Raw genomic sequence first — 27,616 nt, 5'->3', positions numbered from 1 at the left:
GGAATAATCAGCCACTGTCATACACAGTCCCCTGCCCTTCACATCTTGACAGAAATGATTTAATGTGAAAAAAACACTGTTAATGTTTAATAATATTTGTTAATGCTGTCACATAGTTTACTCTCCATAATCACACTGAATTAATAGTAAACATCCAGATTATTTTGTTGATCATCTCCATCAGTATAGCCTCAGTTTCTTTAGATGCACTGCTTCAATTATTTTACTTTAATAACTTTAACCGTGAATCACCTATACCATATTTTTCTGTTAATACAGGAAAACACCCAGTGAGTATACGCCTCGGCAAAGACGGCACAGTTCTTTAACTTTGTCATTAATATATCAGAAAATATATATTTTTCTTTTACATCAGCAACTAAAGCACATAGTGTCATAGTGAAGCTGCTGCTAGCTAATGGGACAATTACAAATGATAATGATAATGACCCTGGTTAAAGAGTAATTGCTAATATAGGTACTACATTTAGCCATACATGTGCGGAGGGCCCTGAATTAGTAAATTGGTAACTTGTTAATGTTGGCAAATGTCTGTGAAAACGGACACTAATGTAAGAGGAGTGACAGTGGAGGTCAGATGAATGCTCACCTTTATGACTGCTTTTGTTGACTCACATTTTAATTGCAACTCCTCCTCCCCTGTGTGCTTGAGTAAGTAAGCCTACTGAAACAACTGACTGTTCACTAAACCCCTCCCTCAAACAGTAATTGCCCAATCACAGCTTGGCAACTGTTACTAGTTACAGCTTACTTGTCAGGATTTGGATTTCTTCACATATTGAAGTGTTGTACATGGTACTCTGGAGTAAAAGTCTAAGGAATGGGTTAAACAGTGTTTATCTGCAATGATCTAACCTGCAATCAGTGGCATAACCAGCTCACAAGCTTCCTGACTAATGGAACATTACTTCTACATTTCTTTTTTTTTGGAGGGGGGGTGCCAATTGACACCAAAGTGTAAGTAGAATTAATTTATACATTTCTAAGAATCCAAATGTCAAATCTCATGAACATTTACATGTTGAATTACTAAACCAAATTGAGAGTGCAGTAAGAATGCTTAAGGCAATTAGTTTGAGTTTAGGTCACGTAAAAAGGAGCCAAATAACAAAATAACAGTCTCGTTTTGTATTTTTCCTTATCATAGTTTTAATATGTGGACTAGCTAGTTCTACAGCAACACAAGAACAATACAGGGTTCTTGCTTTAAAACAATTCAGCTAGACACATTTAAAAGTGAGGCCTGAGATGGAATTTTCAACCAACTCATGGAGCTAACATTAGCTTACCTAGCTAGCTAATTATAATTCATAAAATCTGCCAGCAACAGTTGTCATTCCAGCCGGCAAAATCATTGAATGCTGGCCACAAATGACAAGTTTCTTTTATCTACCACTGAAATCAGTCACTCATTTTTTTTAAATTACAGAGAATATTGATGGTAAATTTGCCACTGTTATCACTGTCAGCTGCTTTTGTGCCATCTGCAAAGGGAAAGCTTGACAGGCATAGCAACAGTAATGAAGGGTTTGGGGCTTAGAAAACAGTCAATTATTATAGGATATGCTTAATTTTATTATATACAGAAAGTGAAATTGAGGAATCATGACATGATCATGACATACATAAGAACTATTACAAATAGCATTTGAATATTTGAGCACACTAAATAGTTTATACAGGGCTGTGTAGACTGTGTAGTCTGTGCTTGATGTGGTGTATATGGAGATCCTGCACTTGCCAATTATGTTTCTGGATTCAGCTCACTGCAACAACAACCCAAACCAAGTCTGTACAATCAAATGGCTGATTGATTGACAAACAGTACAGTGCAGCACAGTAGTATTTATATGAATGATGCTCTCTTTCTCCACACCTTAACCTTGATTTCACATCACCATTACCTCTTACACAGCAAAGTTCAGCCTCTAATCCAAAGTGAAAAGGGGTAAAATGGCTGTGAAGTGAAGTGCTTTTGGTGGGTCCTGGCACAAAACACTGGCAGATAACAAGTAGAAGATGAGAAAGAGAAAAAAAATCAAAGGCAGCAGAGGATTTTGTTATAAACTGAGTGTGGTGACAGAAGTATGGAGAGAGCAGATGAAGACAAAGAGATTTAGATCTTTGAAAGGGGATGAGATGGAGAGATGGCAAAAGTCTTTGTATTTGTGAGTGAGGGAGTCTCACAGCTACACAGAGAGAGAAAGAGGCAGCAGAGGGACCCAGGCTGTGAGCAGAGGAGGGAGGATGCTGAGTGATTGATAGCTGAATTTCTGTAGTGGAGCAGATTCTGTTGGGACTGATAAATCCTCTCTATGCCGCCACATGGGTCTGTTACTGAAAACTTGGGGGGCAAGACACTTTCAAACTGTCCTGGCACATGCCTACACATTGACCAAAACACATAAAACAAACAAAAAGAAAACTGCATGCACAAATGCGAACCCACTCTAGATGTTCAGAGTTATGCACATTCAGACTTCCTTTCACTCTGCTTCTCATTCTTTTTTGAAGATACCTTCCAGCATGAATAAGTATGAGGAAAGACTTATATAACCTCAGCACTGTGTCCTCCCTCGCCCAGGATCCGTAGAGAGTAAAAGGGAAAAGCAGTGGAAGCATCAAGCATCAGTAGATAGTCAGAGTGGAAGCAGTGAGATAGAGCAGCAGGCAAGATCTTAAAAGGAAGGTGTGGCTGTTCTAATGTTTTGACTAACAGTCGCAAATTCCCTTTAAATCCAGTCTGCTGGGTGTTCTGTGCCTGCGGCAGGTGGAGGAGGAAGGAGGAGGAGGAGGAGGAGGGGGAGGAGGAGGAACGGAGAAAAGAGGAAGAGACCAAGGAAAGGGAAAGGAAGCCAGCTACCTGCTATTTAAAGCTAGGAGAAAAAATGAGTTAGGACAAGTTTTGGGGAAAGCTCAGAGGAATAAAGCACAATATTGTTTTTTGTTTACTGATGCAGCAATATCTTTTCAACTGCTGTATTTCATAACTATGTTCTCCACAGTTTTAATAGTGTTTATTTTCTGGTAAGAAGGGAGCACATTTGTACATTGATTCACAATAAAATAAAAGCATTACCTGTGCCTTGACCTACTTTGGTGTAGTTGTGTGGTAAATTGTTAGTCTATAAATTGATCTGGAGAGAAGTCAACGCACTCCAAAAGTTTTGAAACAGGCAGTTACAGCACAACAACATCTGTTATGTGAAGAGCTTTACAGCTTGCAGAACGACTGCCACTTCAATCATGTAACTGATTCACAGTAAATTAATCAACATTAGTATTAGTAACCAATTAGCATTTAAGTGATATATGATATAATGCTAAACATTTGCTGCTTGAAGCTTCTCAAATGTGAGTATTTTCATTGTTTCTCTTTTTTTTTTATTTCATTGTAAATTTAATAAATCTTTAGCTACTGGGCTGTTATTAATGTCACATTTGGCTGTAGGAAATTGTGATGTGACATTTTGGGAAAAGCACTTACTTGCTTTCTTGCAGAGAGTCAGATGAGAAGATTGATACCTGTCCCACGTCTGTCCAGCGAATATGACGCTACAGACGACAGTTGGTTAGCTTAGCTTAGCATAAACACTGAAGGCAACAAAATCCACCCTCTAAAACTGTAAAGTTCAGTAATTAACTTGTTATATCTCATTTGTTTAATGTGTACAAAAACTGAAGGGTAAAAATGATAGACTGTGGTTTAAAGTGCGGTTATCTGATGGACTATTTCTTGGTTGGGAGCAGGAACTTTCTAAATCTTCTCGTCACCTTAAGGTTGCCATGGAACCAGCAGAGATTTTGCTTCCTCTGGACAGAACCAAGAAAACAACTGTTCCCAGTGTTTATGCTAAGCTAGTTTTATATTTATCCTAAATATAGAGCAAAATCAATCTTCTCATCCAAAACCTTGGCAAAAAAAGCAAATGAGCTTACCCCAAAACGTCAAACTGTTGCTTCAAACCCTTCTTTTCAAAGCACCATTCACTTCAATGGTACATTGCCAAAGCACATTGCCTCCCCCCCTTTCCCATTCTTACATTTACAATGGCCTCTTTGGTCTGGGCCATGTCGGATATGACACCGTCTGTGATGATGAGGAGCACAAAGTACTGAGAGCCGTCCTGCACTGCTGCTGCATACCTACATGCACAAACACACACATACAGACATGAAATAAAAAGGTGCTTTTTCATCTCTTTAATACAAAAACAAATCTAAAATCTAAACATTGATGTAGAAAATAAATCCGCAGCGATACATGCCTTATCATCTTACAACATGAAAATTAAATACAAATGTTCTTTGTCACTGCTGTACTTCAGATAAAACTCATTAAAATGCCTCATGATTGATCGGCCCAAACAATCAAGTTTAAAACAAAGCTGGTTTACACTGTTTGATTCACAGATTAACACCTTTGTTGAAATCTCTTCCCACTTGACTTGACCTATTCAGATGCTAAATACTAATGATGGTTGTGTGTTCTCACAGCGAGGACTCCCTGCCGTAATTTGAAAAGTGTGACTCCATTTTATCACTGTGACATTTTTAATTACAGTGGAGCACTGGTGTAATCAGATGGAGAATTGTTTGGCTGCGGCTCAACAAATGAGACGGTGAGGGAAGCACTGACAGTGAGTGGTGGGGGTGGGCGTCATAGGGCACAAGAATCCACTCAGATCATGTCACAGTTTGTATACTTTTCTGTGTTGTTAACTGCGAGTGATATGTCAGTATATGTTAATGGCCATAGGCCCATTTGTCATTTGTTCCATCAGCTAAATCTGCCACTCTGCTGATAGCTGTCAGCTGATCTAAATTCATATTCAAGCATGTCACATCCTGTTTATTGTGTCTGGCAGGAAAGATATTGTCCGTGTACCGGGTCAGAAAAGCAGTGGCACAAAAAATCAAAGCCAAATAAGGCCAGCTGTAAAAGATATATCTGGTTCTTTATCCTTGATGACTTCAATCTTAAAGAAGATCAGTGATAAATGCAGTCTGTATGTAAACAAAAACTGATTCTTTCTGAATTGTTGATCAATTTGTATCATTGTCTACAGGTCTTTGCTGCTTTTTCCTGCATATAAACACTTCCAAGAATAAATTTGTGAGGATTTTGTTGGTTCACTGGTTCGCTGTTTTTATCATTGTGTTTTTGGTATTTAACAGAAATAATATATTGTATAAATCATAATGAAAGAACCACAAGAAGAAAAAGTTACCACATGAGGAAAAGCCACAAGGATCAAATGAAAATAAGCAGACGAGAGGATCATAAATAAGGAATCCAAAAGTTAAAAAAGCAGTGAAGACTCGAAATGTTTTATTATTATGTGTTTGATATTGATAAACTTGACAAATCGAAGTGGATTCTTGGTTTATGTGGAAGAACGCAAAGGTGAAAATAAATTATACAGATCAGTCATAAAAAAAAAAAAAATCTGCTTTTATATTGTAATTGCTTTGCCACTTTAATGGGAGCAAAGAATTAGACCCCATACTCCAGCTTGCATTGCTCTCTCACCTGGCCACATGGTTCACCACAGGAGCGAAGTTAGTTGGCCCGTAGAGCTGCACTGTCTTCAGACTTTGGTGGTACGCCTCTAAGATGCCTTCTATACCATTGCAGTATGGATTTTCCATGTTTCCATTCTAGAGAGGAGAAAAACAGTGCAGAGGGAAAATCAATTTCATGGTCTGGGTCAAAACATTTATCAACCAAAGAAGCAGCAAGATCTTAATCAAAGTACACTGGTTTAATCAGACATCATTTACTTGTTTCATATTACCAGGTCATGCACAAAATCCATTAATTAGAATGAGCACATTAAATTAGTAAGAAATTCCAGTGGTGTGATTTTGGTAGTCGGAAATAAAAATCATAAAGTAGCCTCAATAAAAATCCACTAAACAGATTAATCAAAGTTGAAATGGGGTGAGGTTGACTTCACCAGGGGGAATTCGTGTGACACCCGTCCATCAGGGGGCAGTTTGGCCCCAAAGCCCAGAGCGGGGAACATCTTGTCACTGTCGTAGTCCTGAATGATCTCCCCGACAGCCTTCAGGGCCATGGCGTAGGCGTTCAGCTGGTATGGGTTCATGTAGTGTAGCGAAGTGGACTGAGAGGGGTTACCTGTTGACCGATTGATCAATCATCAGGTCATTATGGTGTAGGAGGTACAACGACAAAGACTTTGAGAATGTCAATGTGCACATTCTCTGCAATGACATGACATCAAACAAGAATTTCTTATTTGCTGCAGCCGATGATCACAATTAACATGATTCCTGTCAGGGGGAACTGTCATGTTCAGTCCTCAGACATGATGAATCATAACATTTAATTCAGTGGTTTGTAACACAACAGCAACAAAACAGTGGGAGGAAGGTTACTGTGAGAAATGAGCGCCTCGAAATGACAAATTAAGTGAGCATAGAAAGCTCATTGATATCTGTAAGACATGTAATAACACATGATCAGGGTTATTACTCAATATTAACTGCCCATATGTGATATTGTGGATGTGTTTCAGAAAATGTTGTCATGTAAATATTGTCATTGCACTGAGTGAGTTGACGTGCTCAGCATTTGATTACCTGTACCTGTTACCTGATAGCAGAAACCCTGCTGTTTGCCTGGTCTGGCCGTGTACTCACAAGATGTAATACAAGTGATCTTATCTGGAGTCCAGAGTGTAACAGCAAATGGTATATCACCTTGACCAACACCAAAATCTCCAAACAGAATGGAGAAATTGACTGTTTGCTAAACCCCACCCAGTTGGCACTACATCTGTCAAACCTTCCATTATAGTACATTTCATATAGTTTGTCATAATGGTGTCAGATTTACTACTTAATATTCATAGTAATTTTTCAAACAATGGATTTGTCATTTCAGACAGAGGTAGACAAAAGCAGGTTTGTCATTTCTAGCCAGCGACCATCGATATTGCAGGCTGACATTAGCTCCATGAGTTGGTTGAAAAAGTTGAATTGTTTCAAAACAAAAACCCGAATACAGTACTAAAAGAAAGCTAAAGGAACATTTGCATGAAAAATATAAAAATAGCATTCTCACCTAATAATAAATGTAATTTAATAAATAATAAATCAACCAATCGGTACACAGCTATAAATCAACCAATCAGAATAAGGTTACAAATCACCTACAAATCACCTTTAAACTAAATAACTCAAAACTGTCAGTAGGAAATGTGTCATCTACCTACAAATACCGAGAAAATAACAGTAATTTAACACAATGCGCACACGACTCAAGCTCTCCTCCGGTGACTGATCCTGCGGCCTGCCTTGTCAAAACAGCTTGTCAATCACTCAAGACCCAGCATGTCAATCAAACAGGAACGCCCCCAAAAATATAAAAATCATTACCTCCACCAAGGAGGTTATGTTTTCACCCATGTGTGTTTGTTTGTTGGTCAGCAGAAGTATTCAAAAAGTACTGAACCGATTTGCACCGAACTTGATGGAGGGACGGGGCATAGGTCAGGGAGGAAACCATTAATCTTCGGGACAGATCCAGATCATTTACTATGAATTTGAGTTAGTTTCTCTGAAGTCTGGTGTAGTTTGAAATCAGCCTTGGCAGAGGTCTGCATTCTCGGAGTGCCTTTCTAGTTTAGAGTGTATTGACAGAGCGTTTAGGAGGCACAGCTTTCCAGAAAAGGCTATTGTTTATAGGTGACAATGTGTGTACCACACTATCTGCTTGTGTGTGTGTTTCTGTGTGATTGATTCTGAAATCGGACATGCCACAGTCAAAGAGCACTACAATCCATTCTTGCACCCCTCCACACACACACACTTTGCCGTTAGTATCACTCACCATTAGATGCTGTGAAATCGATGGCCACAGTGAAATTGATCTGAGTCCTAGAAGGGGGATGGAGAGGAGGACATGGAAAAACATCAATGACAGAGAACAACCACCCATAACAACATGCCAGGCCTCATTAAATTCCAGCGGTCTCACACGCAGTCACATACACACACACACACACACACACACACACACACACACACACACAGCCTGTAACAAAATATGACAAGATGATCCTTAAAATTGAGCAACATCACACACTAAAAATGGCAATTATTTCTTATGATGATATACAAAGAAATCAATATTTAATATCATTGCCTGCTAGTCTTCATCTGCATTAAGGCACAAAGTGCAGTTGCTCAGTTGTTAAATAACATTGAAGTCATTACACTTGCTGGTTTATCCGACTTTCACCTCCATGAGGAGGAGTAGCAGGAGGTGCTGAAAAGCCTGAGCTTGGTAACGAGCAATTAGTCTGATGGAGCACTTAAGAGCAAATCATAATCCAATTTTCCCTGCTGATGAAGCACTCCCCTCTTCTTGCTAATTTTGCTAATTTACGACAATGAGACGAGGCCTTCAGGGGCCGAATGACAGCCTTTCATTATCTATGAGAGCCACCAGAGAGGAAGACTGAAGAGTGATAAATAAAATGAATGAGTTAAAGATTCACATTAACCTTTCAGTTTTGGGTGGGGACAGAGAATATGCCACAGCATGACCCTGCTAACCTTTGCATTAATTAAACCTGATTTTATTAATTCATGAAGAGTCTGGAATGTATAACTATCTCTGCATGGGAAGGCAGGTTTGAAAACTCTACATGTACTGCATCAGGAAATGACAAAAAAATGATTTTTTGTTATATTTTGCCATGATTTTTTTTTGCCGAAAATTTGGTTTTTAGGTGTGGATTCCCCACCCACACTTTGTTTGGATCAGTACTAGAAAAAGCTGAGAGATATTTGTCAGACTCACTCTTTTAAACCCTTGTAAATTGAGGGAGTCTTTGTTTGGCATGGTTTTTCCTAATTTCTAGCACAGCAGTTATTATGCTTCTCTCTGTGGGCAAAACCAACTTTTTCAGCACTTTCACTAAAATTTCTTTGGGCTGAACAGAATATTCTCAGCTTTTTCCTATTTTAGCTTTTCCCTTTTATAACACCACTTCAGCCTAATTCAAATTGTAGGGTGGCAAAAGGTAACGGTCAAATTATTAACCAGATATAAGGGCACTGAACCATAATCATTGCAGAGAGATGGTCCCTATCATTATGTTTCAAGCATATCTTGTCCTCTAAGTCCTCGCTCCTGAACTGTCCCAGTGCTGCAGACTGAGAGTGAGAAAAATCAACACTCTGACTGTCTGTCTGACTACTTTTCATTTCACCTCAATGCAGACTAAGGTGAAATGCTTTTGAGCAATTTGAACCGCCAAATTATTATTGTCCTCTTATAGTGATTATAGTGGTTGTATGAAAGCTGCCAGAGTTCACTTTTCATCATGATGAAAGCTGTAATACCAAATATTACAGAAAAGTGCTTTAACAACTAGCATAGAAAAGATTTTTTACATGTGGCGTTTCACCTTTTTCATGCAGCAAACAGCTTGGACAGTTTATGTGACAGACTTCCTTAACTTTCATCCATCCTCCACATTTGCAAGAACCAGCTCTCTGATGTGTCATTCAGCAAGTGCCGGACTAATGTTAGGGGACAGGCTGATGAGGATGATATTTCTGAAGTGGCACCAGTAAACCTTAAAGTTATTGTATTATAGATCAGCCAAAGCCAGGAACTTTCAATGAATCCTGTCACACCTGTCAGCCCTGCTACAGCCCAGAAAACCCCTGACAGCCTACCTGCTGTGATGGGACAGGGGACGTCAAAGCACCACCCAACTTTGCCTGAAAGGCACACTTGAGAAATACTTGATATCCACATGTCAACCTCCCGCTCTTAAACTAAACTGAGGTCAGAAGGCTGATTCTCTCTTTGAAGACAGTTCAGTTTTAGCCCGCTCATTTAAAATATATTTGGCGTTTTAATGCTACAGACCGCTTCTACTATGAACTTTTACATCAGTTTAACAACGCTGCAATGGAGCACTGTTCTTGTGGTGCCATTACATTGAAGATAACAGGATAGAAATATATATATGCATTTTAATACAAGTTTTAACTACCAACATATTGATTTTACAATTCTCATAAGTAATTAAGTATCAAGATGACTTTCTATCATAGTTTTGCATGTGTCATTAATCCTTTAAAGGATGATTTCCTTTTTTACAAATTCAGTTATTTTCAGTACTTCTGGCCACCTTTGCTTTTGTACTTGTGTAGAATTATCCTTTTACAGCAGCTAAAAGCAATATTTTTGTTGTTGCTAAAATTGCTAGGTGTTAGGTGAAAGTGTTTGCATGTAATGACAAACACAAGGACAATTAACACCTAACGTTTTAGTGTTTTTCAGCTCGTTGTTTTGGTTTTATGGCCTGCAACTTAACTTCAAAATTGATTGAGTTTTTCCAGCTCTCATCAGTATTGTTTCCAGATGCAGCAGGAATGTTCTAATAAACCTGCTGTACTTTTAAAGTAGTATTTTAAATGATGACCTCATCCTGCACAGGTAGACATGAATATAAAATCAAACTAATAAAACCATCGCACATTATTTTATTCAAGTATTCCTGCCATTTTGCCCCTACTGTTCAACCAGACATAATTTCTCCCCTTAACTGATCTGACCTCATCATGCTGTTTCACCACAACATTTAGTTTGAGCAGGATTGCGTCATATAGGGAAGTAAAGAGGCTATTAATGGTTTCTTTAAGTATGCCGACAGTCATTTCCACTCACCCTCCTTTGATGTAATCTAAGAATGTGAACTCTGACTCCACTGAGAACGAGAGCAGGGTTACCTGAAATTAAAGACAAGGAGAGATTTGATTAAACACAGTGGTCCTGTTGTTTTCCTCTCAAATCCCCCGAAAAACCTTCACATCTCCACTGGGTTCAGCACTTGACGCCTCTCTCTGTAAAAAAGATGTGAGGCAGCTGCTTTCTGATGATCGATTCATTCACATCGCCAGAGGACAAATTTGAAGAGAGGATGAGACACATTTGTATGCATTACTTGCACATGCCCACACTGCTTGGTAAGTTGTGTGAAAATATGTGTCTCAATTGGTTTTCGGTGTCGCCCACTATGATCTCTCAGATCTTATGTCCTTCAAGTTCTGCAGCACCTTCATCCTTCATTTTGTCCCACTTACATACTTTACTGCTTCCAGTTTTCTTTACTAACTACATCTCTGTACAATTCTTCTCAAAACCCAAAGTATACAGCTTCCATCACCACTTACAGTACCATATAGTGTAGTATACAACAGTGCGTGCACAGGTAGTGCATATACACACAGCAACCACTAATAAATACAATCTTGTCTTGTAGCTGAATCTGAAAACTACTAAATCAACAAAGCTTCTTTTTTGTTTTTTACCAAACTGTATAATTAAGTGGTGTGTGATATGTGAATTAATGAGGAAATCTGTTTCTTTTCCTTTCAGAACAAAGTACAGATTGGCATCTTCTTCCAAGGAGCCAAGACTTGCATGATAATTAAAGAAGGAATCATTTATCAGAAGGGAACTAGGTGTGGAGCAGAGAAGAGGCACAGTGCCAGTCCTGATTAGCTGCTGGAGCCATACTCACTGTTCCAGAGTTGACATATTTCTTTTTCTTCATTTTCTTCTTGGTATTAATAACCTAAAACATAAACAAGGGGCACATGTTTAATGCTTTGGTTTTAGGCATATGTATACAGTACATTTTATGCTTTATATACAACCGCTGAACCTTTCCAACCAAATATTGCATTTGTAGGACTCCCTGTACTGTTTTGCTTGCAGGATTTGGCTGGTAACGATGTAGTTTTACATGTGTTAAAACAGAATTTCCCTGACTTATCTCACTGCTTTTTACACACATGCAAACCCTGTACTTTATATAATTCCTTTCCAACTGGGTGCAACAAATGTAATGAAAGGGGTGTATGTGGGCGGTATGAGAAGTACATGCCATCAAGCAGATGTATGTAATTTGTGGGTTTGTGGGTTTGTATGCAATTAATGGGAAAAAAAATATCAAGAAAAGAAATTGAAAAAGGATGTGTGCTCACGAAGGAACAGATGGGTATCATGGGAAAGTGCAGCTCATGTAAGATTTATAAACACATAATATGGAAACGTTCTTCAATCACTGTATTAAACTGAAGAAGTTTGGAAATTCAAACATGAATCTCAGGCTACAAAGAATCGATGGGTGAGGCAGGCTTAAGGTGCACGACTTATATTTACTTCCCCAGTATTGTATCGGCTCCAGAACAAGAGAGAAATGTCAATTCGGAGACCAAAGACGTCTCAGCTCATTACCTTGATTCTCTATGGCTGCTGGGCATGAAAGTGACAGCCCCTAATTTAACATGGAGGGATGGCAATTTGTCTGACACACTGAACAATCTGCTGATGCAAAAACTAAAGGGCCTTTCAGTCTCACTGGGAGGTAGAGAGGAATCAAGAGTAGCATATAATGGAGCTGACATCCAAAAGACAGGTATTTGTCCTTCAGCTGAAGGCCACCAAACCACAGGGGCATGAAAGTATTGACATGTCCTCCTTTTTGCTAATATTTTGACTTTCAACTGGATTTATTTTCAGTGGAGACCAGAGCATTCTGTTACATTCTCTCATAGATTTACAAAATAAATTCTTCTGGACAAATTAAACAGTGATTTCGATAAACGTAGGACACATTTTCAAACCTTGCCAGTCAACCTTGGAATCTAGGGTGTGACATTTAAAAGAGTTGTGTTTGTAATTTGCATACAGAGCCGTATTGTATGCTATTAAGAGACACAGTAAGCTATCCCATGAGAAGTATTGAGAAATAGCTATGATCGTTCTAAATCCCTGGATTGTTCTGCTATTAATCCTGTTTCACGCTGCTGCTAATAGCTCCTTTTCTATGTGTGTCAGCATCCAGGTGATTGTAGAAGCAAAATAAATCTTGGATTTTGAAAAGAAGAACATGGGCAGAAAAAACAGTTGCTCAGGGAAGGTGGTCGAGGCATTCCCGACACTGCGCTGTACGAATGCCCTTTTAAAAACTGAATTAGGAATGTATGGAAAAACTTATTTTGTAACTGTTGGGCAAATGCATTTGTTTGCTGCAGGGGCATGAGGTAGCTATGGACAGGAATTTGCTAGAGTAATGGGAAACAGTGCAACAGTGATGTCAGAGATAGAAATGTCACTTGTGTCAGAAATGGGATCCAAGACATCCAGATCCCAGGAGCCGACAGACACGGTTTTGAACTGGGAAAACGTTGGAATTACTCACCTCGTATACATTGAACTGGCTCTGCCCTCGAGCTAGCTCTCGGTAGCTGGTCGTAAAATCCCCAATGAAGTCATGGCTGCGATAAGGAATAAAGGCGGAGAAACACCAGTGAGTACATAAAATATCAGGTGTAAATAACAGGACAAGAATGAAATTCGTGACAGGAAATCATGCCTTTTTTTTTGGGTGAATGTTTATGAAAAAGTTTTGCCTTTAACTGAAGTTACTTTTGAGTTAAATGTAGTTCTTGAATTGCATTTTAAATTGTATCTTAACCATTCCTCAATATGAGTTGTGCCACGCTTTGGCAGTCACACTCACCTGCCATCCCTATCCCAGTCATACACCTCCACCTTGATTGTTCTGGAAATAAAACACACCAACCACAGTTGGGTTAAATTTTAAAGGAGAATGCTTGGCAAACAATCTTCCTTCAGTTTTCAATGTTTGCTGTGTTTACCACGACCTAACTTAATCACTGTAGTATTTCAGTGATCTAACTTTTAAATTAGAAGAAATCGAAAACTCCTCAGGGTGCTTTTTAAACATTGATTTACACAGTATCTGTAAAAAAGGAGGAAGGAGCTATAGTGTCTTCACTGTGCGGAAAAATAACTTCTCAGCAACAACTTCATTAGCGTCACTCAGGCTTTTGTAATTAACAAGGACAGGAGACAGCAACAACAGGTGTGTACTGCTGTTTCATGTCAGCTGCTGAAGCCTTGGAGTTTTCCCAGCTAAAGAGACAAGGCTCATCACATGAGCCCTACAGGGAAAAAGTATGACTGGATGAGAGTGTATCTTAATCAAAATCAAAATCACAAAAAAAAAAAATCTATTGATATTATTTCACTTAGAAGCAGAAAATACGTGTTTTGAAATAGTGCTAAGGGAACCCCAAAATCAATTAAAATTGATGTCACTGTGTTTTAAACGTGGGATACAACAAAGCTGCATTGTGCAAGAGAAAAAGTCAACTTGCATAAAGAACTCCCTCCCACTTGAAAACTGCAGCACATGTTAACTTCCAACATTTAAAAGAAACATCAGGGAAAAAAAGACACACTGACGACATTTTACACAAATGCAGCAGAAACAACAGAGTGAGGAGAGAGAGAGAGAGAGAGAAAAAAAAGAAAGTTTTTGGCACTTTCATTCCTGAGTCACATTGATCTCACCCCCATGTCTCCCCTCTCTCCCCCACTTCGTCTTACACAAGAACTGACACCAGCCCAGATCCAAAGAAAATAAAAGCAAGCGGCACATCAGAGACTCTTTTCTGTCACTGAGGAATTGAAAGATGCCTGAAATAAGCCCAACTTCCTCGCTGCCACCTGGCCCCTGTCGTTCCTTGGTGACAGTTTGTTCTTTTGAGGTTATCTTCAAGGCTGTGAGCTAGAGAAAATGTGCCTGTCACCTAGGTGGTAGAAACATGATGCGTCTCATCCAGCATGGCAAAATAAAGGGAATGGGTGGAGTTAAGACAGATGGAGAAAGAGATAGCAGAATAAAAGGAGAAAAAGTCAGAGAGAAGATTCAGCCGTCGTTTCCCTAGATCAATCTGCAGAAACGAAATTTAGTGCTGGATGTAAATGGTGCAGTTTCAGTGTACCGCCATGCTACTAAAATAAAGGACCTGGAAGCTGTCATCATGTACATCATGTCGATTTACCACCATTTTATTTCAAATCTTTGTATCCTAACTTACAGCTGCATCAAAGGACTCAGGTGCTCAGATCCTTGAGTGGCTCCTTGAACTCTCAGAACAATATACACTCCAAAACTAATCTGCCACAGATATCTTCGGCTACTATTCAGAGGCACCTTTAATGAACATGACTCATCTTCAGTAATGGAGGCGCATATAATTTAGGGAAAAAAGGAGACTGCATTTGACGCTGAACAATCCTTCAGCTCCAATTACACAGATCTGGCTGTGATCTTTTGCCAGGCACCAAAATAGACTGTGTTTGAGTAAGGCTACCATGTTAATGAGGAAGAATTGATTCTTGTGATGTTTTTAATGAATTATCACCATTAAAATATATACCTTAAAGGTGTAATGTATAAGATCTGGCCATAATTTTAGTTCAAAATATTCAAAAAAACAAACTAACACTATCAATAGTATGCAAAGGAGCAACAGTGATGATGTCATGACCAAGACCTTCCTCTATTGTATTTCAGAGATATCTACTGAAATGAGCCTGCTAACCAGTTAGCTGCATCCCGGGCCTTGTTGTAATACCACTTTATTACACTAGATGCTGTGTGAGTCAGTGTAGCGTACAGTCTGCTATCAGTCCCACAAAGAATAAGAGCTTCCTCCAGAGCTTGAAGTTACACTACAGCTCCCGACAAAAAAACCTCCCAACTAACATCACAGACGCGCAGATTTGGCTGAAGTGCCTAGAAAGCGATTTTTATCTCCATCCCGAAGAACCGCTCGGACAAGAAACCAGGTTCAACGGCAAAGAATAGAAGAAAACACGAGATGCGGTTGGATGCCGAGCTCATAACTTTTCTTTTAGACTAACATCGTTACGTTGGTCTGTAGCAAAAAGTACCATTACTGCAAAAGAACAAACCGTACCAACAAACACTTCAACAGCAATTTAGTAGAATTTAGCCTGTTCCTGCGGCTGTTGTCCAGATAGATGCGTCAGTAACTTTTCTTTTACAAATAAGATAAAGAGACTGTTTGATCCAGAAACAGCAGGTTCAGGATCCGCTGCCTATTACTGTATATATTTTAGCATATTCAAATCTATCCTTATTATTTATTATACACACACAACAGACCTAACATGCTTGAGTATGAAGAACTTGTATGATCTAAACTAATTTTCTTATCACGTTTGTCTGTATCAGGACCAGAATTCCAGTCCAGTCCTCCCTTAGTGATGGACCAGCACCTGCCTTTTCTTCTGCGTCTGACCTCATCAACCATCAACAACCACATTACAGTAACACCTTGGAGCATTATCCCTGCACATAACAGATATTTTCTATACTGTGATCTTTTGCACATCCTGCTCAGCAGGAGCTTTGTCAACACTTTTGTACATAGTTTTTTTCATTGTTTTATTTTTTAAATATGTGTATCTATGTATATTTATCTTTTTGACTGTTGCAGTATTTAACCTTATTCTCCCTTATACACCCATGTGTCATGCAGTCTCCCCTTGCCTTCATATTTTTATAGGTAAATAAAACATACTGTTTGTATTACAAGTACTCATAATTTGTTTCTCTGCTATCAACAATTTTAATTATCAACAATAAATGCACATATAAATTATAAATTATAAGGAACATGGGGAAAACAACAATATGATTAACTGGACAGGGGCGAAGAGGTGAAATGCTGCCCCCTATGGATATGGAGCAAATAGCATGATCTTACACATTACACCTTTACACCATTACACAGGTGCCACCTACAGAGAGGAAAACACAATATATAGGAGCTGTGACGGATTAAAGATTGAAAGTATTTTAAATTTGCCCACACGTCAAATGTTGAGCAGAACACAACAACTTGGAAGCACCTTCCATTCTCCACTCCTCTAGCTTCACATTCACTCTTCTCCTTTACTTACTCATCTGGAACAGGGCCTTTGACGTATTGGATTTATGTTTTTTTCCTTCTGTTACACTGCAAGTGTACTTACCTTTGCTGCCTGTTATCTGTTATTGTCTTCTCCTTCATTTCTCCTCGCTGCTTGTCGCCTCCTCTCCTATTACTTTCCCTACTTTGTCTTTCCCTTTTACTGTCCTCTGCTTTGCCAAAATGTAGTCTGCTGTCACCAGGGATTCAACTGGATCCTGTCACTTGAAGGACAGTCTGCCTAATCAAAGCGCCACTCTGACACCAGCCAACAAAGTTGGAAGGTGGTGGTGTTTAACAACAGGTCTGACTAAAACAGATAGCCTTTGGCGATGAATCAGATCTGGGAAGTATTGTTTCCCACAAGCAGCTCTGTTTTCCAGTGTCGGCCCTCCAGCCAGTCCCGCCAGTTGTGTTTACCACTCTTTTCTACAAGTTTTTGCAACTGCTCTATGCAACAACACAAACATTTCTCTTTGTACCACTACCCCACACTGTATAGGGACTGGTTAACAGTTGTGAAAAGCACATGTTTAGGAAAACAAACCAAGTGCTGTGTGAAACAGGCAATTCTGCATGATAGCTGTGCAATTTGATTCTGAGGACTCATCCCTAAATAGAAGAAGTGAGTTAAGGATTTCAACAAACAAGATATATATATATATATAGGTTTGGACACATGTGCCAGTGTTTGTGAACAGTTCTTTACACCACACACAAAAATGAATATGCAACACCACATTGGCCTTAGAAAAGGTCTGTGAATGTATGAATGGACAGAGCAGACTGTCGGCTAGTGAAGTGCACTGTGCTGTAAGTATTAAAAAAAAGAACAAAATCAAGTTTAAAATTGATCTTACATTTAAAACCTATCAAAGCAAATGGCACTTTGTTCAAGCAGGAGGACTAGAGTGCAGCACTATTGTTCAACTGCCTACATAGCAGTCCTTATTTGTCTGGTTCAAGAGAGAAATGTCATGCAATCGGTGGAAAGTATGCATCATCTCTTTTAGCAGACACATTGCGTGTTCCTTTGTTACTTTAAGAGATGTCTAATGGGAGAGAAGCTGAGTGCTTGGTTTGGAAGTCTTTAGTGCCCTTTGTTCAAGTAGCTAAAGTTTCTTCTTTTTCCCCTTTGGTGCATCAAAAGGGAAAAAAACATGTCCAAAGTTAAACTTAAAAATCTCATTACAGTAAAATAAATCAACAGTAGCTCATCCACTGAAATACTTGTGCAACATAGTACTCTCAACAGACAGAGCTTCAACACCTTCTCCAGCATGTGCTGGACTTGAAATGAGAGAGTTAGTGCCAACACAGATAACGTGTAGTTGGAGCAACTAGCACCAGCCTTCCATGTGGATACACCAGCAATAAATATGGGGATGTTTCCTACCCTAACCCTAACGCTGCACCTTGTGGGACTCCACCGTTACCATTCAAGGTCATTGTGCTGCACGTCTCATTTCAAAAGCTGAGACCTGACAGTTTGAGACAAAGAATCTAGAGAAGTCACTGTTTCTTGGAGCTCATATAAAGCAAGACGTAAAGTAAGGAGACCAAACAGCTCTATTAGATTATCCATCCATGTTATGCACATTTTCAACTTGCAAATAAATAAAACCGAATGCAAATTCTGAATGGAAACATTAGAAATTTGGAAGTCGTAACATCACAGGGTTTTTACGCTTGGCTGAGGTGGAAACGTCGTATCATATCAATAAAAACAAAATGCAACCAAGCGAAACGGAAACGGACTGACCGAATAAATGATGAAGTATATGTGACTTAAATATCCACTGAAGTTTCTGCTCAACTGGAGAGACTTAAACAGACAAAAAGATCACACCTGTGTGGAATGATGAGGAGACTGTAATATCCTCAAATTAACACACGAAACAAACATAAGTGCTGTTTTTTTTGACTCATGTTTTCCACGGTTTGAGATATGACTGAAGCTCTTTCAGTTATGTAATCTCGTTGCACCCTCTTCTTCTGCAATTGTTTAATGGCACTGGATTGGAGAATAACTTATCTCGATGGAAAATGTGCATGATTTTCTGGAAATTTGGTCAAATTTGGATAGAAACTGAAGTTTGGTCAGTTGCCTCCAGTGAGTTCTGGGCTGAATCCAAATGTCCAAATTTTCCCGCTTCCCCTGCAAGTGTCATGCACTCTAAATCTACAAAGTCCCTCATGTTGACTTCCAGGGAGACTTTGCTGAATAATTTGGGTTTGTTTGTTACAACCTGCAAAGTAAGACAGGCACCGGTTGGTTTTCATGAGGATCCTCAGTTGAGGGTTTAATGTGAATATAATATGAACATTAGCAGTGTTAGACATCACATGTAAAGGGAAAATTTTACCACACATACCAATCATATCCCTGATACGATGTATATAAACCAATATCCATAACATTAAGAACTGTTCAGAAAACTACTTAAAGGGTCTGACATTTCAATGAAGCACCATGGAAACAATCAAAGTCTTAAGTCATGTCTCATAGTGCATTTTTTACTTTGGTGTTCAGCACCCACAGACTTGATGTGATCATGGTGAGCATGTCACAAGACGTATGACAGGAGTCTTTGAGGGCTCAGCCTGCACGTCTGGAGGGCGGACGTTTGGAGTCAGCCCTTGACAAGAGCTCTCTGGGTTCCACAGTGCAGCAAAAGCACTAAAGAAAACAATCATCTCTCATAGTGGTCTCTATCTAATGCTGTGTTCAGTCATTGAGTTCAGGTCATTCAGCTCACACTGGCAGACTCTTTCATGACCAGCCCAGTTTCCTAGGTCATGTTTTCTTTATTTTTCATTATTGCAGTATTTCCTGTCTTATTTTTGTTTCACTTACCTCTTCTCTTGTTTCAGATCTCCACTTCCTGCCATTGTGTATTTCCCACCACTTTGATTGTCTGCTCCACCCTGATTGGTTTACTCGTGTCTCATTGTCTTCCCCTTCCTTCAGTGTTCCTGGTTTACTGTTCTTTGCTAGTTCCCTTTGACCTCAGCTTTGACTAATCCTTTTGTTTGCCTGCACCTCTGACTCCCTATTTTGAAAGGAAAGACATTGATTTTCTTTTTTTTGTAACCTTGTGACAGGCGCCTGACTCATACTATTGAGTCTTTTTCCTTGTGGTTTACCAGTTGTTACAGACTCTAATCAAGGCAATAGTGGTTGAGCACTTCTTTTAATCAACAAACTGAAAGTGTTCCCTGTTTCGTTATAAACTTTTAATACCTGTAATGGAAATTGGTGTGAAATGATTCAGCTAATTTTTTTATGGGCACCACATTAGCACTTTCAAAATCACTGGAAGCTTTAATTCCCTTGATGGATGTAAACAGTAATTATATAGATCAAAAGCATTGACAGCCCTAAGAGCTGTGTTTGTTGCATGATGATAATGTACCATCACAGAGGTTTGAAAAAAAGAATTTATTAGTGGGAAGAACTATATAATTAACAAGACAGACGGACCTTCCCACTCCCACCTCATAGAAATATGGACACAAAAAACAAGCAAACACTGACACACAAAGTTTACTCCTCGCCCACGCACCAGTATATAACCTGTTTATAGCACTGTCTTGGTGATATTTCAAGTCTTGCAGCATTTTAGGCTGTTTCAGCTTGTGGCTTGTCACATTTCATTATACTCCCCCCCCCCCCCCCCACTATCTCGCTCTCGCTCTGTGTGTGCGCATTTTTGCATGGCACAGGCTCATTTTGGGAATGCCTTTGATGCCCAGCTCAGTCCCTTGTGTATGATTGGCTCTGACAGGGTAGTGACCCCTTCTTGGGCTCATGTGTGATCGTCTGGGTCACACAGTTTCACCTCATATTTTCCAAGTATCAAAACACTTCTCGAGGCAACCCCATCAGTAGCTCCATCCCTATCCGTCTATCTGTCTGTCTGTCTGTCTGTCTGTCTGTCTGTCTGTTTGGGATCGATCTCAGTTTTCTCAACACACACACACACACACACACACACACACACACACACACACACACACACACACACACACTCACGGTACTCTTCATTCTTACTACTTTGAGTCCACACAAACAACACAGGATAGACGTCTTTGAGAGAGAGAGAGAGCGAGAGAGAGAGAGAGAGAGAACAAAAAAAGGAGAAACAGAAAATGATACAGTATGTCACATGAAGTATTTTCTCCAACAGAAGTAATCTGTCTGTCACTCCTTTTTCATCTTCCCTCACAGCTCTTTCATGATTTGTCCTGTTTTTTCCAGCACTGTTTTTTAAATTAGAGGCAGGCAGATAAACAGGGAGAAAAATGAATTCCCATCCACTCTGACACAACATGTCTACATTAATCACGGCCCGCTGAGAAGAGCAACCTGTTCTTATTTTAGATATTAAGCATATACTCCTGTGTTTATATGGCCAGAGGGCAAAAACAATGCGTAATAAACAAATCAAATTAGTAGTCAAAATATGTTTTTAATTATGCATTCACACATTAATTTACTATTTATTGTATCATTTTTTAAATATTGTTTTGTTTTTGGTTGCATCGACTGATAATAAATAATGAAATAGCTTCATGAGTTGGTTGAAAATGCTAATGTCTCTGGCTGACTTTTTAATGTTCCCAGCAGAGTCATTGTAAGATGAAAAAGCTGTCCTGTCATATGCTAAAAGACTGAGGCTAAGGTGAGCAGGTCCCAGGCAGAAATTTTGCATCTTTACCACTTACTCTGGTAGAAACTGAAATAAACCAGCAGCATTAATTCTCATATAGTAAGAGCTAGTTAGTCCTGGTATCTTAAAGGGATAATTTGGGTTATTTGAGCTGGGGTTTTATGAGGTAGTCATGCATAAGTCAGTGTTTTACATGCAGTAGGTTCAGATCAGCCCGCTGCCAGTTACGGGGAGAGGAGAGGACCGAGCACCGGCACACCAGCAGAGCGATGTGTGGCTGTGCACAGGCCCAGCAGAAAAAATATGTTTTAGACACTTTTTTAAAGAATGCCCACTGAAACAATCCAATTTCCACTGAAACTTCATTTAAAATATTTTCAGCGGTTTATCTTCAAAGCAGCACTTTCCTTTGGCACTACATTTTTTCAACCGCTGAATTACCGTATTCCTACACACAAGCGCACCTATGGAGCGCATTGTATTGCGCCGCAGCCACAGCTCAACTGAGTGAATCAGAAGGTGGCGTAATACATTGCTGGCCCTGTGCACAGCCACACATCGCTCTGCTCTGAAAATGAGTGTTATAATTTCCCACAGATCAAGGTGACATCTTCAGATGTCTTGTTTTGTCAGAAAACCAGTCCAGACATTGATTTGACTATCATGTGTGACAAAATCATCAAATCCTCATATTTGAGGAGATAAAAACATCAACCTCTACTCTTACTACAGCCCCATGGACACGGCTTCAACATTTACAGAAAGTCTGCCTGGTTACGGTTGTTAAGGTATGATTAGACAACCATTGTATCTAAATTTAAGATAAATTAATACATTTATATCACTCTGGGATTTTCTCTGAAGACAGACGTGTTGATAACAGGAACACCACAAGGAGGTCAGAAGAGATTAGAAGAGGCTCATTGTGCCAGACCTGTGCTGCTCTAGCAAAGATCAATACTGAGGGATGTCCTAAGCACACAGCTTTTTTGAAATAATGTGACAGTAGGAAAAAATTAGAGGCTTAACTCTGCAGCATGCTGAACTGCTATTGATTTCTGCTGGTTAAACGCAATGACACTCAGGTTGTAGTAATGGTTGTCATCAGTACACTGTTTGTGAGTCAGAGCCATTAAGGCAGTCAATAGATTGAGCCAAAAGAAATCAATGAAGGCAGAGGATGTCAATGGAGCCAACATTGACTATTCAGAGTATGTGTGTGTGCGTGTGATGAGATGGAAAGAGAGGGGGTGTATGGAGTCAAGTGCAGCAGTGAAAGGATAAATAGCAGCTGTGGGGATCAGAAAGTGCGAACAACAGGGGGAGGTTGCATTGTACCTGTCGTAGTCTCCGTTGCAGAGCGCTCGTACTGGGATGGTGAAAGGCTGCCACACTGGATTTAATGTGTTTTTCACCACCTCTGTTTTATGGCAGATAGTAAACCTAGAAGAGCAGGAGGACATTAAACAAAAGAGGCAGAGAAAGAAAATTGATTATTATTTGTAAATTATACAAACTGGGAACGAGAGAGATAAATATGCAGATGAAGGGAGGAGCGTGCAACCATGCAACTGAAGAGATGGAGGCAACAGGAGAGACGATGTCAAATCCTACAGTGACAGGAGAGATGCTTTAAACAGGGCTGCACCCAGCTTTGTTTGCAGCCTGGCTTGTATCCCAGCTGTATTGTGTTTTAGATCACAGAGAACAATTTAATATTTCACTGTGGTTTTAAAAAATTTTCCCTTGACCACAAGTGTGACAATGATATGCAAATGGTTTTCTCTGATATCTGAAATGTTTTGCAGAGCAGAGCCACATACATTCCTATCAAATACCCCCCCAAATATCCCCTCCAAAAGCAACAATGCGTATCGCTTTTTTTTTACCCAAAGCCTTGGATTACTTGTGCTCCAATAAGTGCCTCAAGCCTTTTAAAACCTTGTGAGTCCTTTATCCACACAACACTCTAATTTGTACCCCACTCTGGCATCAAGAAGATTCTTCTAGCACCTCTGTGGGGATCCATTTCCCATCCTGTTATGTATGAAAAAAAATACCGAGAAAAGCTGCAAGACGACTAACAAAGCACTTGCTAAAGCATCCCTGGCTAGATTGGGCTGACGCTGACACAACTGGAGAGCCCCTTGGGAGGATGAACAGCACTCTGGGAAAGCGTGAGGAGATGGGAGAGTGTTATGCATCCCTTATGTGAATTCCCTCAGAAACTGACAGTGTTTTTCCTGTTTTTCCTGTTGTTGGAAAATGCAGATAATGTTTTTCTTTTCTGTTGCTTTTATGCTTTTCACATTAATTGCCTGCCTTGCCTATTTGCTCCCCTGGAGTCATTTATGTAAGGCGTAATCATGGGAGTTTTGGTTGTGCTGTGAACAGGTCGCTTCCCTCTTGTGCATGCCTCAGTAACCAGTGCAGCAGCTCTCCTCTCACACTGTATAGATTCTAGTTTCAAACAAAGCACTTGCTGAAGCCTCTCTATACATATGTATATGTATATACTGTATGTATGTATGTATGTATGTATGTGTATATATATATATATATATATGTGTGTGTGTGTGTGTGTGTGTGTGTGTGTGTGATATGTTCCATTTGCTTTTGTTGGTGACTTTTTTATTGTTACTGTAACATTTTACAACAGTGTACTCTTTTACCATGGACAATGGAAATCTTTACTAGTACAAAATGCAGCAACTTTGGCGCTTTTAATAGAAATTACTCCACCTCTACATCCCAGTGGATTATGTGTGTCCCACAAAGTCTGCTTCCTCAAACACCTGCTGCTTCATTCAAAACAAAACCAAAACTACATTAAGCACTCACGTTCCATCCTCGTTGCTTCTGTAGAAGACCATGAAAGGATCTGACTTGCCAAAGAAGTCCTTCTTATCCAGCTTGTTGGCACAGAACTGCATAGTGGCGCTATCCTGCGGGGATGTATGGAGATGGAGGGAGAGGAATTAGAGATGGGTGTAGGTGGGGGAAGTGTATCACGACGTCTTCATAGATGGTATTATTTATGTGCCCTAATTCACTCTTCTTCCTCTACTTCTTCCCTCTCATCTCCACAGTTTACAGAGGAACAGCAGATGGAGGCAGCTGTCTGTGCTTCACACAATAAGAGAATGAATACTGCATGCTGGAAATGCCTCTTTTCATTTCAAAGAAAGGAATACTGTAGGGTATGTTTGTACCTGTGCGTGTGTGTGTTTGTGTGTTAACCGCTAAATATATTTCTTGACATATTGTACTGTAAATATCAGGAATATACATGCTTTTTATATGATATTTTTTTATTATATTAACGTTAGAGTAACATGTATATTGGAGAACATCATTCTGTCCAAGATAAGCATCTTTCCACTTTGATCCACTTACAACAACTCCTGCAATAATAGCCACACCAGCAAACTTGTGTGGGTGTAATGGTTATTACACAGCAGAAAACCAATACACAAGACAGATGAGAATCATACAAATTTATTTTCTTATATTTTTACCCCTAATTGGGCAAAGAATGTAAAGTTTGGCCTGAGGCTAGTGCTAGCGAAATGAACATGTTATCACCAAAATTAAAAAAGTTTTATTTTCTGCACAGAGTATCACACACAAACTCACCTTGCCTGGCTCAACTCTACATTTTTAGACTTTTCTCACCTTTCGTTACTCTATCCTGTACTTTGTCAACCTCAACTACATTTCCAACTCTACGTTGAGCATGGTAACATGTTAGCATTTTGTATGTTAGATTACCATTATGACCCAGTTATACTGAAAACCAAAACAACGAAGTAAAAGTTCTGCAGAACAAAGTGTTGATTCACAGCGGGCTTGGCAGTACTAGCAACTCCATTGCTGTATTTCTAAATATCAAAACCTGCAGAGTATTCATAATTAAATTACACAGCATTTTAAATGAACATAAGTAGAAAACGTAATAAATATTCTGTTCAGTTGGGTTCAGTGTTGGGTGATTATTTCAACCTCTTTCATGTCAACATGTCACTTCAAAGCCGCCATGAGTCACCACCTAACTGCTGGAGATGAGTACAGTTAGTTTCAACAGGGGTGTAAAAATAGTAGGACTCGATGTTCTGTCCAGTACATCCTCACACACATACAAGAACAGATTGTGTACATGCACACACTCTACACAAATACACACAGACCACAATGGAAAGTGCAGGTGTAGAAAGGAACCGAAGGCTTGCAGCATCATTTCATGAATCATATTATTGAAAATATTATAATTTACTTGAAAAATGCATTTTACCCATCTGTATGAGGACCTGGCTGTCTGTTGTTTCAGTCTGTGTTGTGTTTGAATGTCACCTGCTCACATGCTCTCTATGAACTACTGGCAGTCAGCCTACAATACACTCTAGCTTTATCTATAAACACAGCCTAATTGTCCACCAGTAGTGCATGTGTTTGTGTGCATGTGCGTGTGTGTCTTGTGCGTGTGTGTGTGTGTGTGTGAGGTGTGCATGTTCAAGTATGCAGGCATTGCAATCCCAAACCATAGAACTGTATCCACCCACCAGCAGCCCTGCTAACATTAGTGTCAGCTGCTTACCAAGTCTAATTCTAGCATGAGTAATGGTCATCAAACTAACTTCTTCTGATACCTGTCACAGCATCTGGGAAGCATCAGATACTTCGAGTGCATTTCAGCCTCAGAGAAACATCAAACATGAAGCACAGTTTCTCCTTTAGGCATTGTGCTTTTCTGATACGTTTTGAGGGCTGCTTTGCTTCTTGAATTAGCCAAATAACATGATGATGCACTTAATGCGGTTCTCAGTTTAGGAGCATGAATAGATCTTTCGTGCACCATTCAAGTTAAATTGCGTTATACACATAATTTCTGCCTCAAGTGTTATTAATAGGCAGAGAACTGCAAGATCAGTCCACCATTTTGTGAAAAATATTTTTCAGTAATTACTTCTAAATTAAGGCTGTCAAATGATTACTTTAATCACAGAATTTCTGTTATTTTTAGTGTCAGTGCCCATTGTAATCTTAATTGAAACATTTTTGCTTTTTGCATCAAAAGCGTATTAAAATCACAAATTTAATTACGATATGAAGACAGATAAATTTTTTAACAGCGCAGCAACTGCTCGACACCGTTCAGCTTACCTACCAAATACAGTGCAAATGATAGATCCTAAAAGAATATTTCACCAATTTAGTATTGCGCTGCTTTAACACAGGTAGACCCCTGATGGACAGTTTAAAAAAAAAAATTCTCAAATTTGATGCAAATTTGGTCTTTTTTATTCCGTACATTGCTCTTCCTATGTAAACTCCAATGTAACTGAACACCTGACAGTGTGGGTGGAGATTTGGGTCTGTAAAGCTGGTAGTGGCTAATATAGCCTTTAGCCGTTATGAGAGTCACAAATCCAAATCTAAATTTAAGTCCCTCCTTAGTCTTTTCACAACATTAGGGCAATAAAACATGACAATCATCTCTAAAGTCCATTCATTGTGTTTTCCTTTGAGAACAGTATGCTTTCTCTCTGTTCAGAAAAAGCCTGCTGCATGACCACATGAAATCAGATTTATAAAATTTGTCATATAACATCACACGGATTACTAAAGTATGAACAAAGGGACTGCAGTCGCAAACAGCAGCTTAAATCTTCATATTTAATGACATTAAATATCACATTCTGCTATTATCATTAGCTTGGCAACAATTAATCGGTTAACAAAATTCTTTATGCACAGTGAAGTATCTTGAGTAAAATTTACTGTGTGTGTGAAGGTGACCTAAGGCTATTGTGGATATAAAAGATAAACTAACAAACACCATAAAAAAAGCTATATTATCTACCTCAAATAAATCAAAGACCAGCAGCAGATGCTGGGAGATTAATTATCACTGCAAACTCCTCCTCTGTAGTACACCCCCTCGCTCTAACAAATAAGCCTGATGGTGCATTTTCTCCACCAGTTGTTTATCATGAAATGTAGAGCTTTTACCAAACCCCGAATATAAATCACTTGTGTGCTGTTGAGACTTGTAC

General features: G+C 39.3%; 1 protein-coding gene across 3 annotated transcripts in view; it reads right to left on the bottom strand.

Moving 5' to 3' along the window:
* Positions 1-27,616, bottom strand: part of LOC111221742 (copine-5) — a 115,426-nt gene that overhangs the window by 4,770 nt on the left and 83,040 nt on the right. For all 3 annotated transcript variants that reach the window (XM_022745278.1, XM_022745279.1, XM_022745276.1), the window contains 10 exons: positions 24,405-24,508; positions 22,902-23,006; positions 13,602-13,643; positions 13,281-13,356; positions 11,595-11,648; positions 10,739-10,800; positions 7,880-7,926; positions 5,982-6,163; positions 5,555-5,682; positions 4,065-4,167 (listed from right to left, as the gene is read on the bottom strand). In XM_022745278.1, coding sequence (XP_022600999.1) covers positions 4,065-4,167; positions 5,555-5,682; positions 5,982-6,163; positions 7,880-7,926; positions 10,739-10,800; positions 11,595-11,648; positions 13,281-13,356; positions 13,602-13,643; positions 22,902-23,006; positions 24,405-24,508 — 903 coding nt within the window. The remainder of the gene's footprint in view (positions 1-4,064; positions 4,168-5,554; positions 5,683-5,981; positions 6,164-7,879; positions 7,927-10,738; positions 10,801-11,594; positions 11,649-13,280; positions 13,357-13,601; positions 13,644-22,901; positions 23,007-24,404; positions 24,509-27,616) is intronic.

This window comes from Seriola dumerili, unplaced genomic scaffold, assembly GCF_002260705.1.
Source record: "Seriola dumerili isolate Sdu_G_001 unplaced genomic scaffold, Sdu_1.0 BDQW01000088.1, whole genome shotgun sequence".
Lineage (NCBI taxonomy): Eukaryota > Metazoa > Chordata > Actinopteri > Carangiformes > Carangidae > Seriola > Seriola dumerili.
Note: the sequence above shows the minus strand (reverse complement) of the source record. Positions and strands in the feature narration are given on the sequence as shown.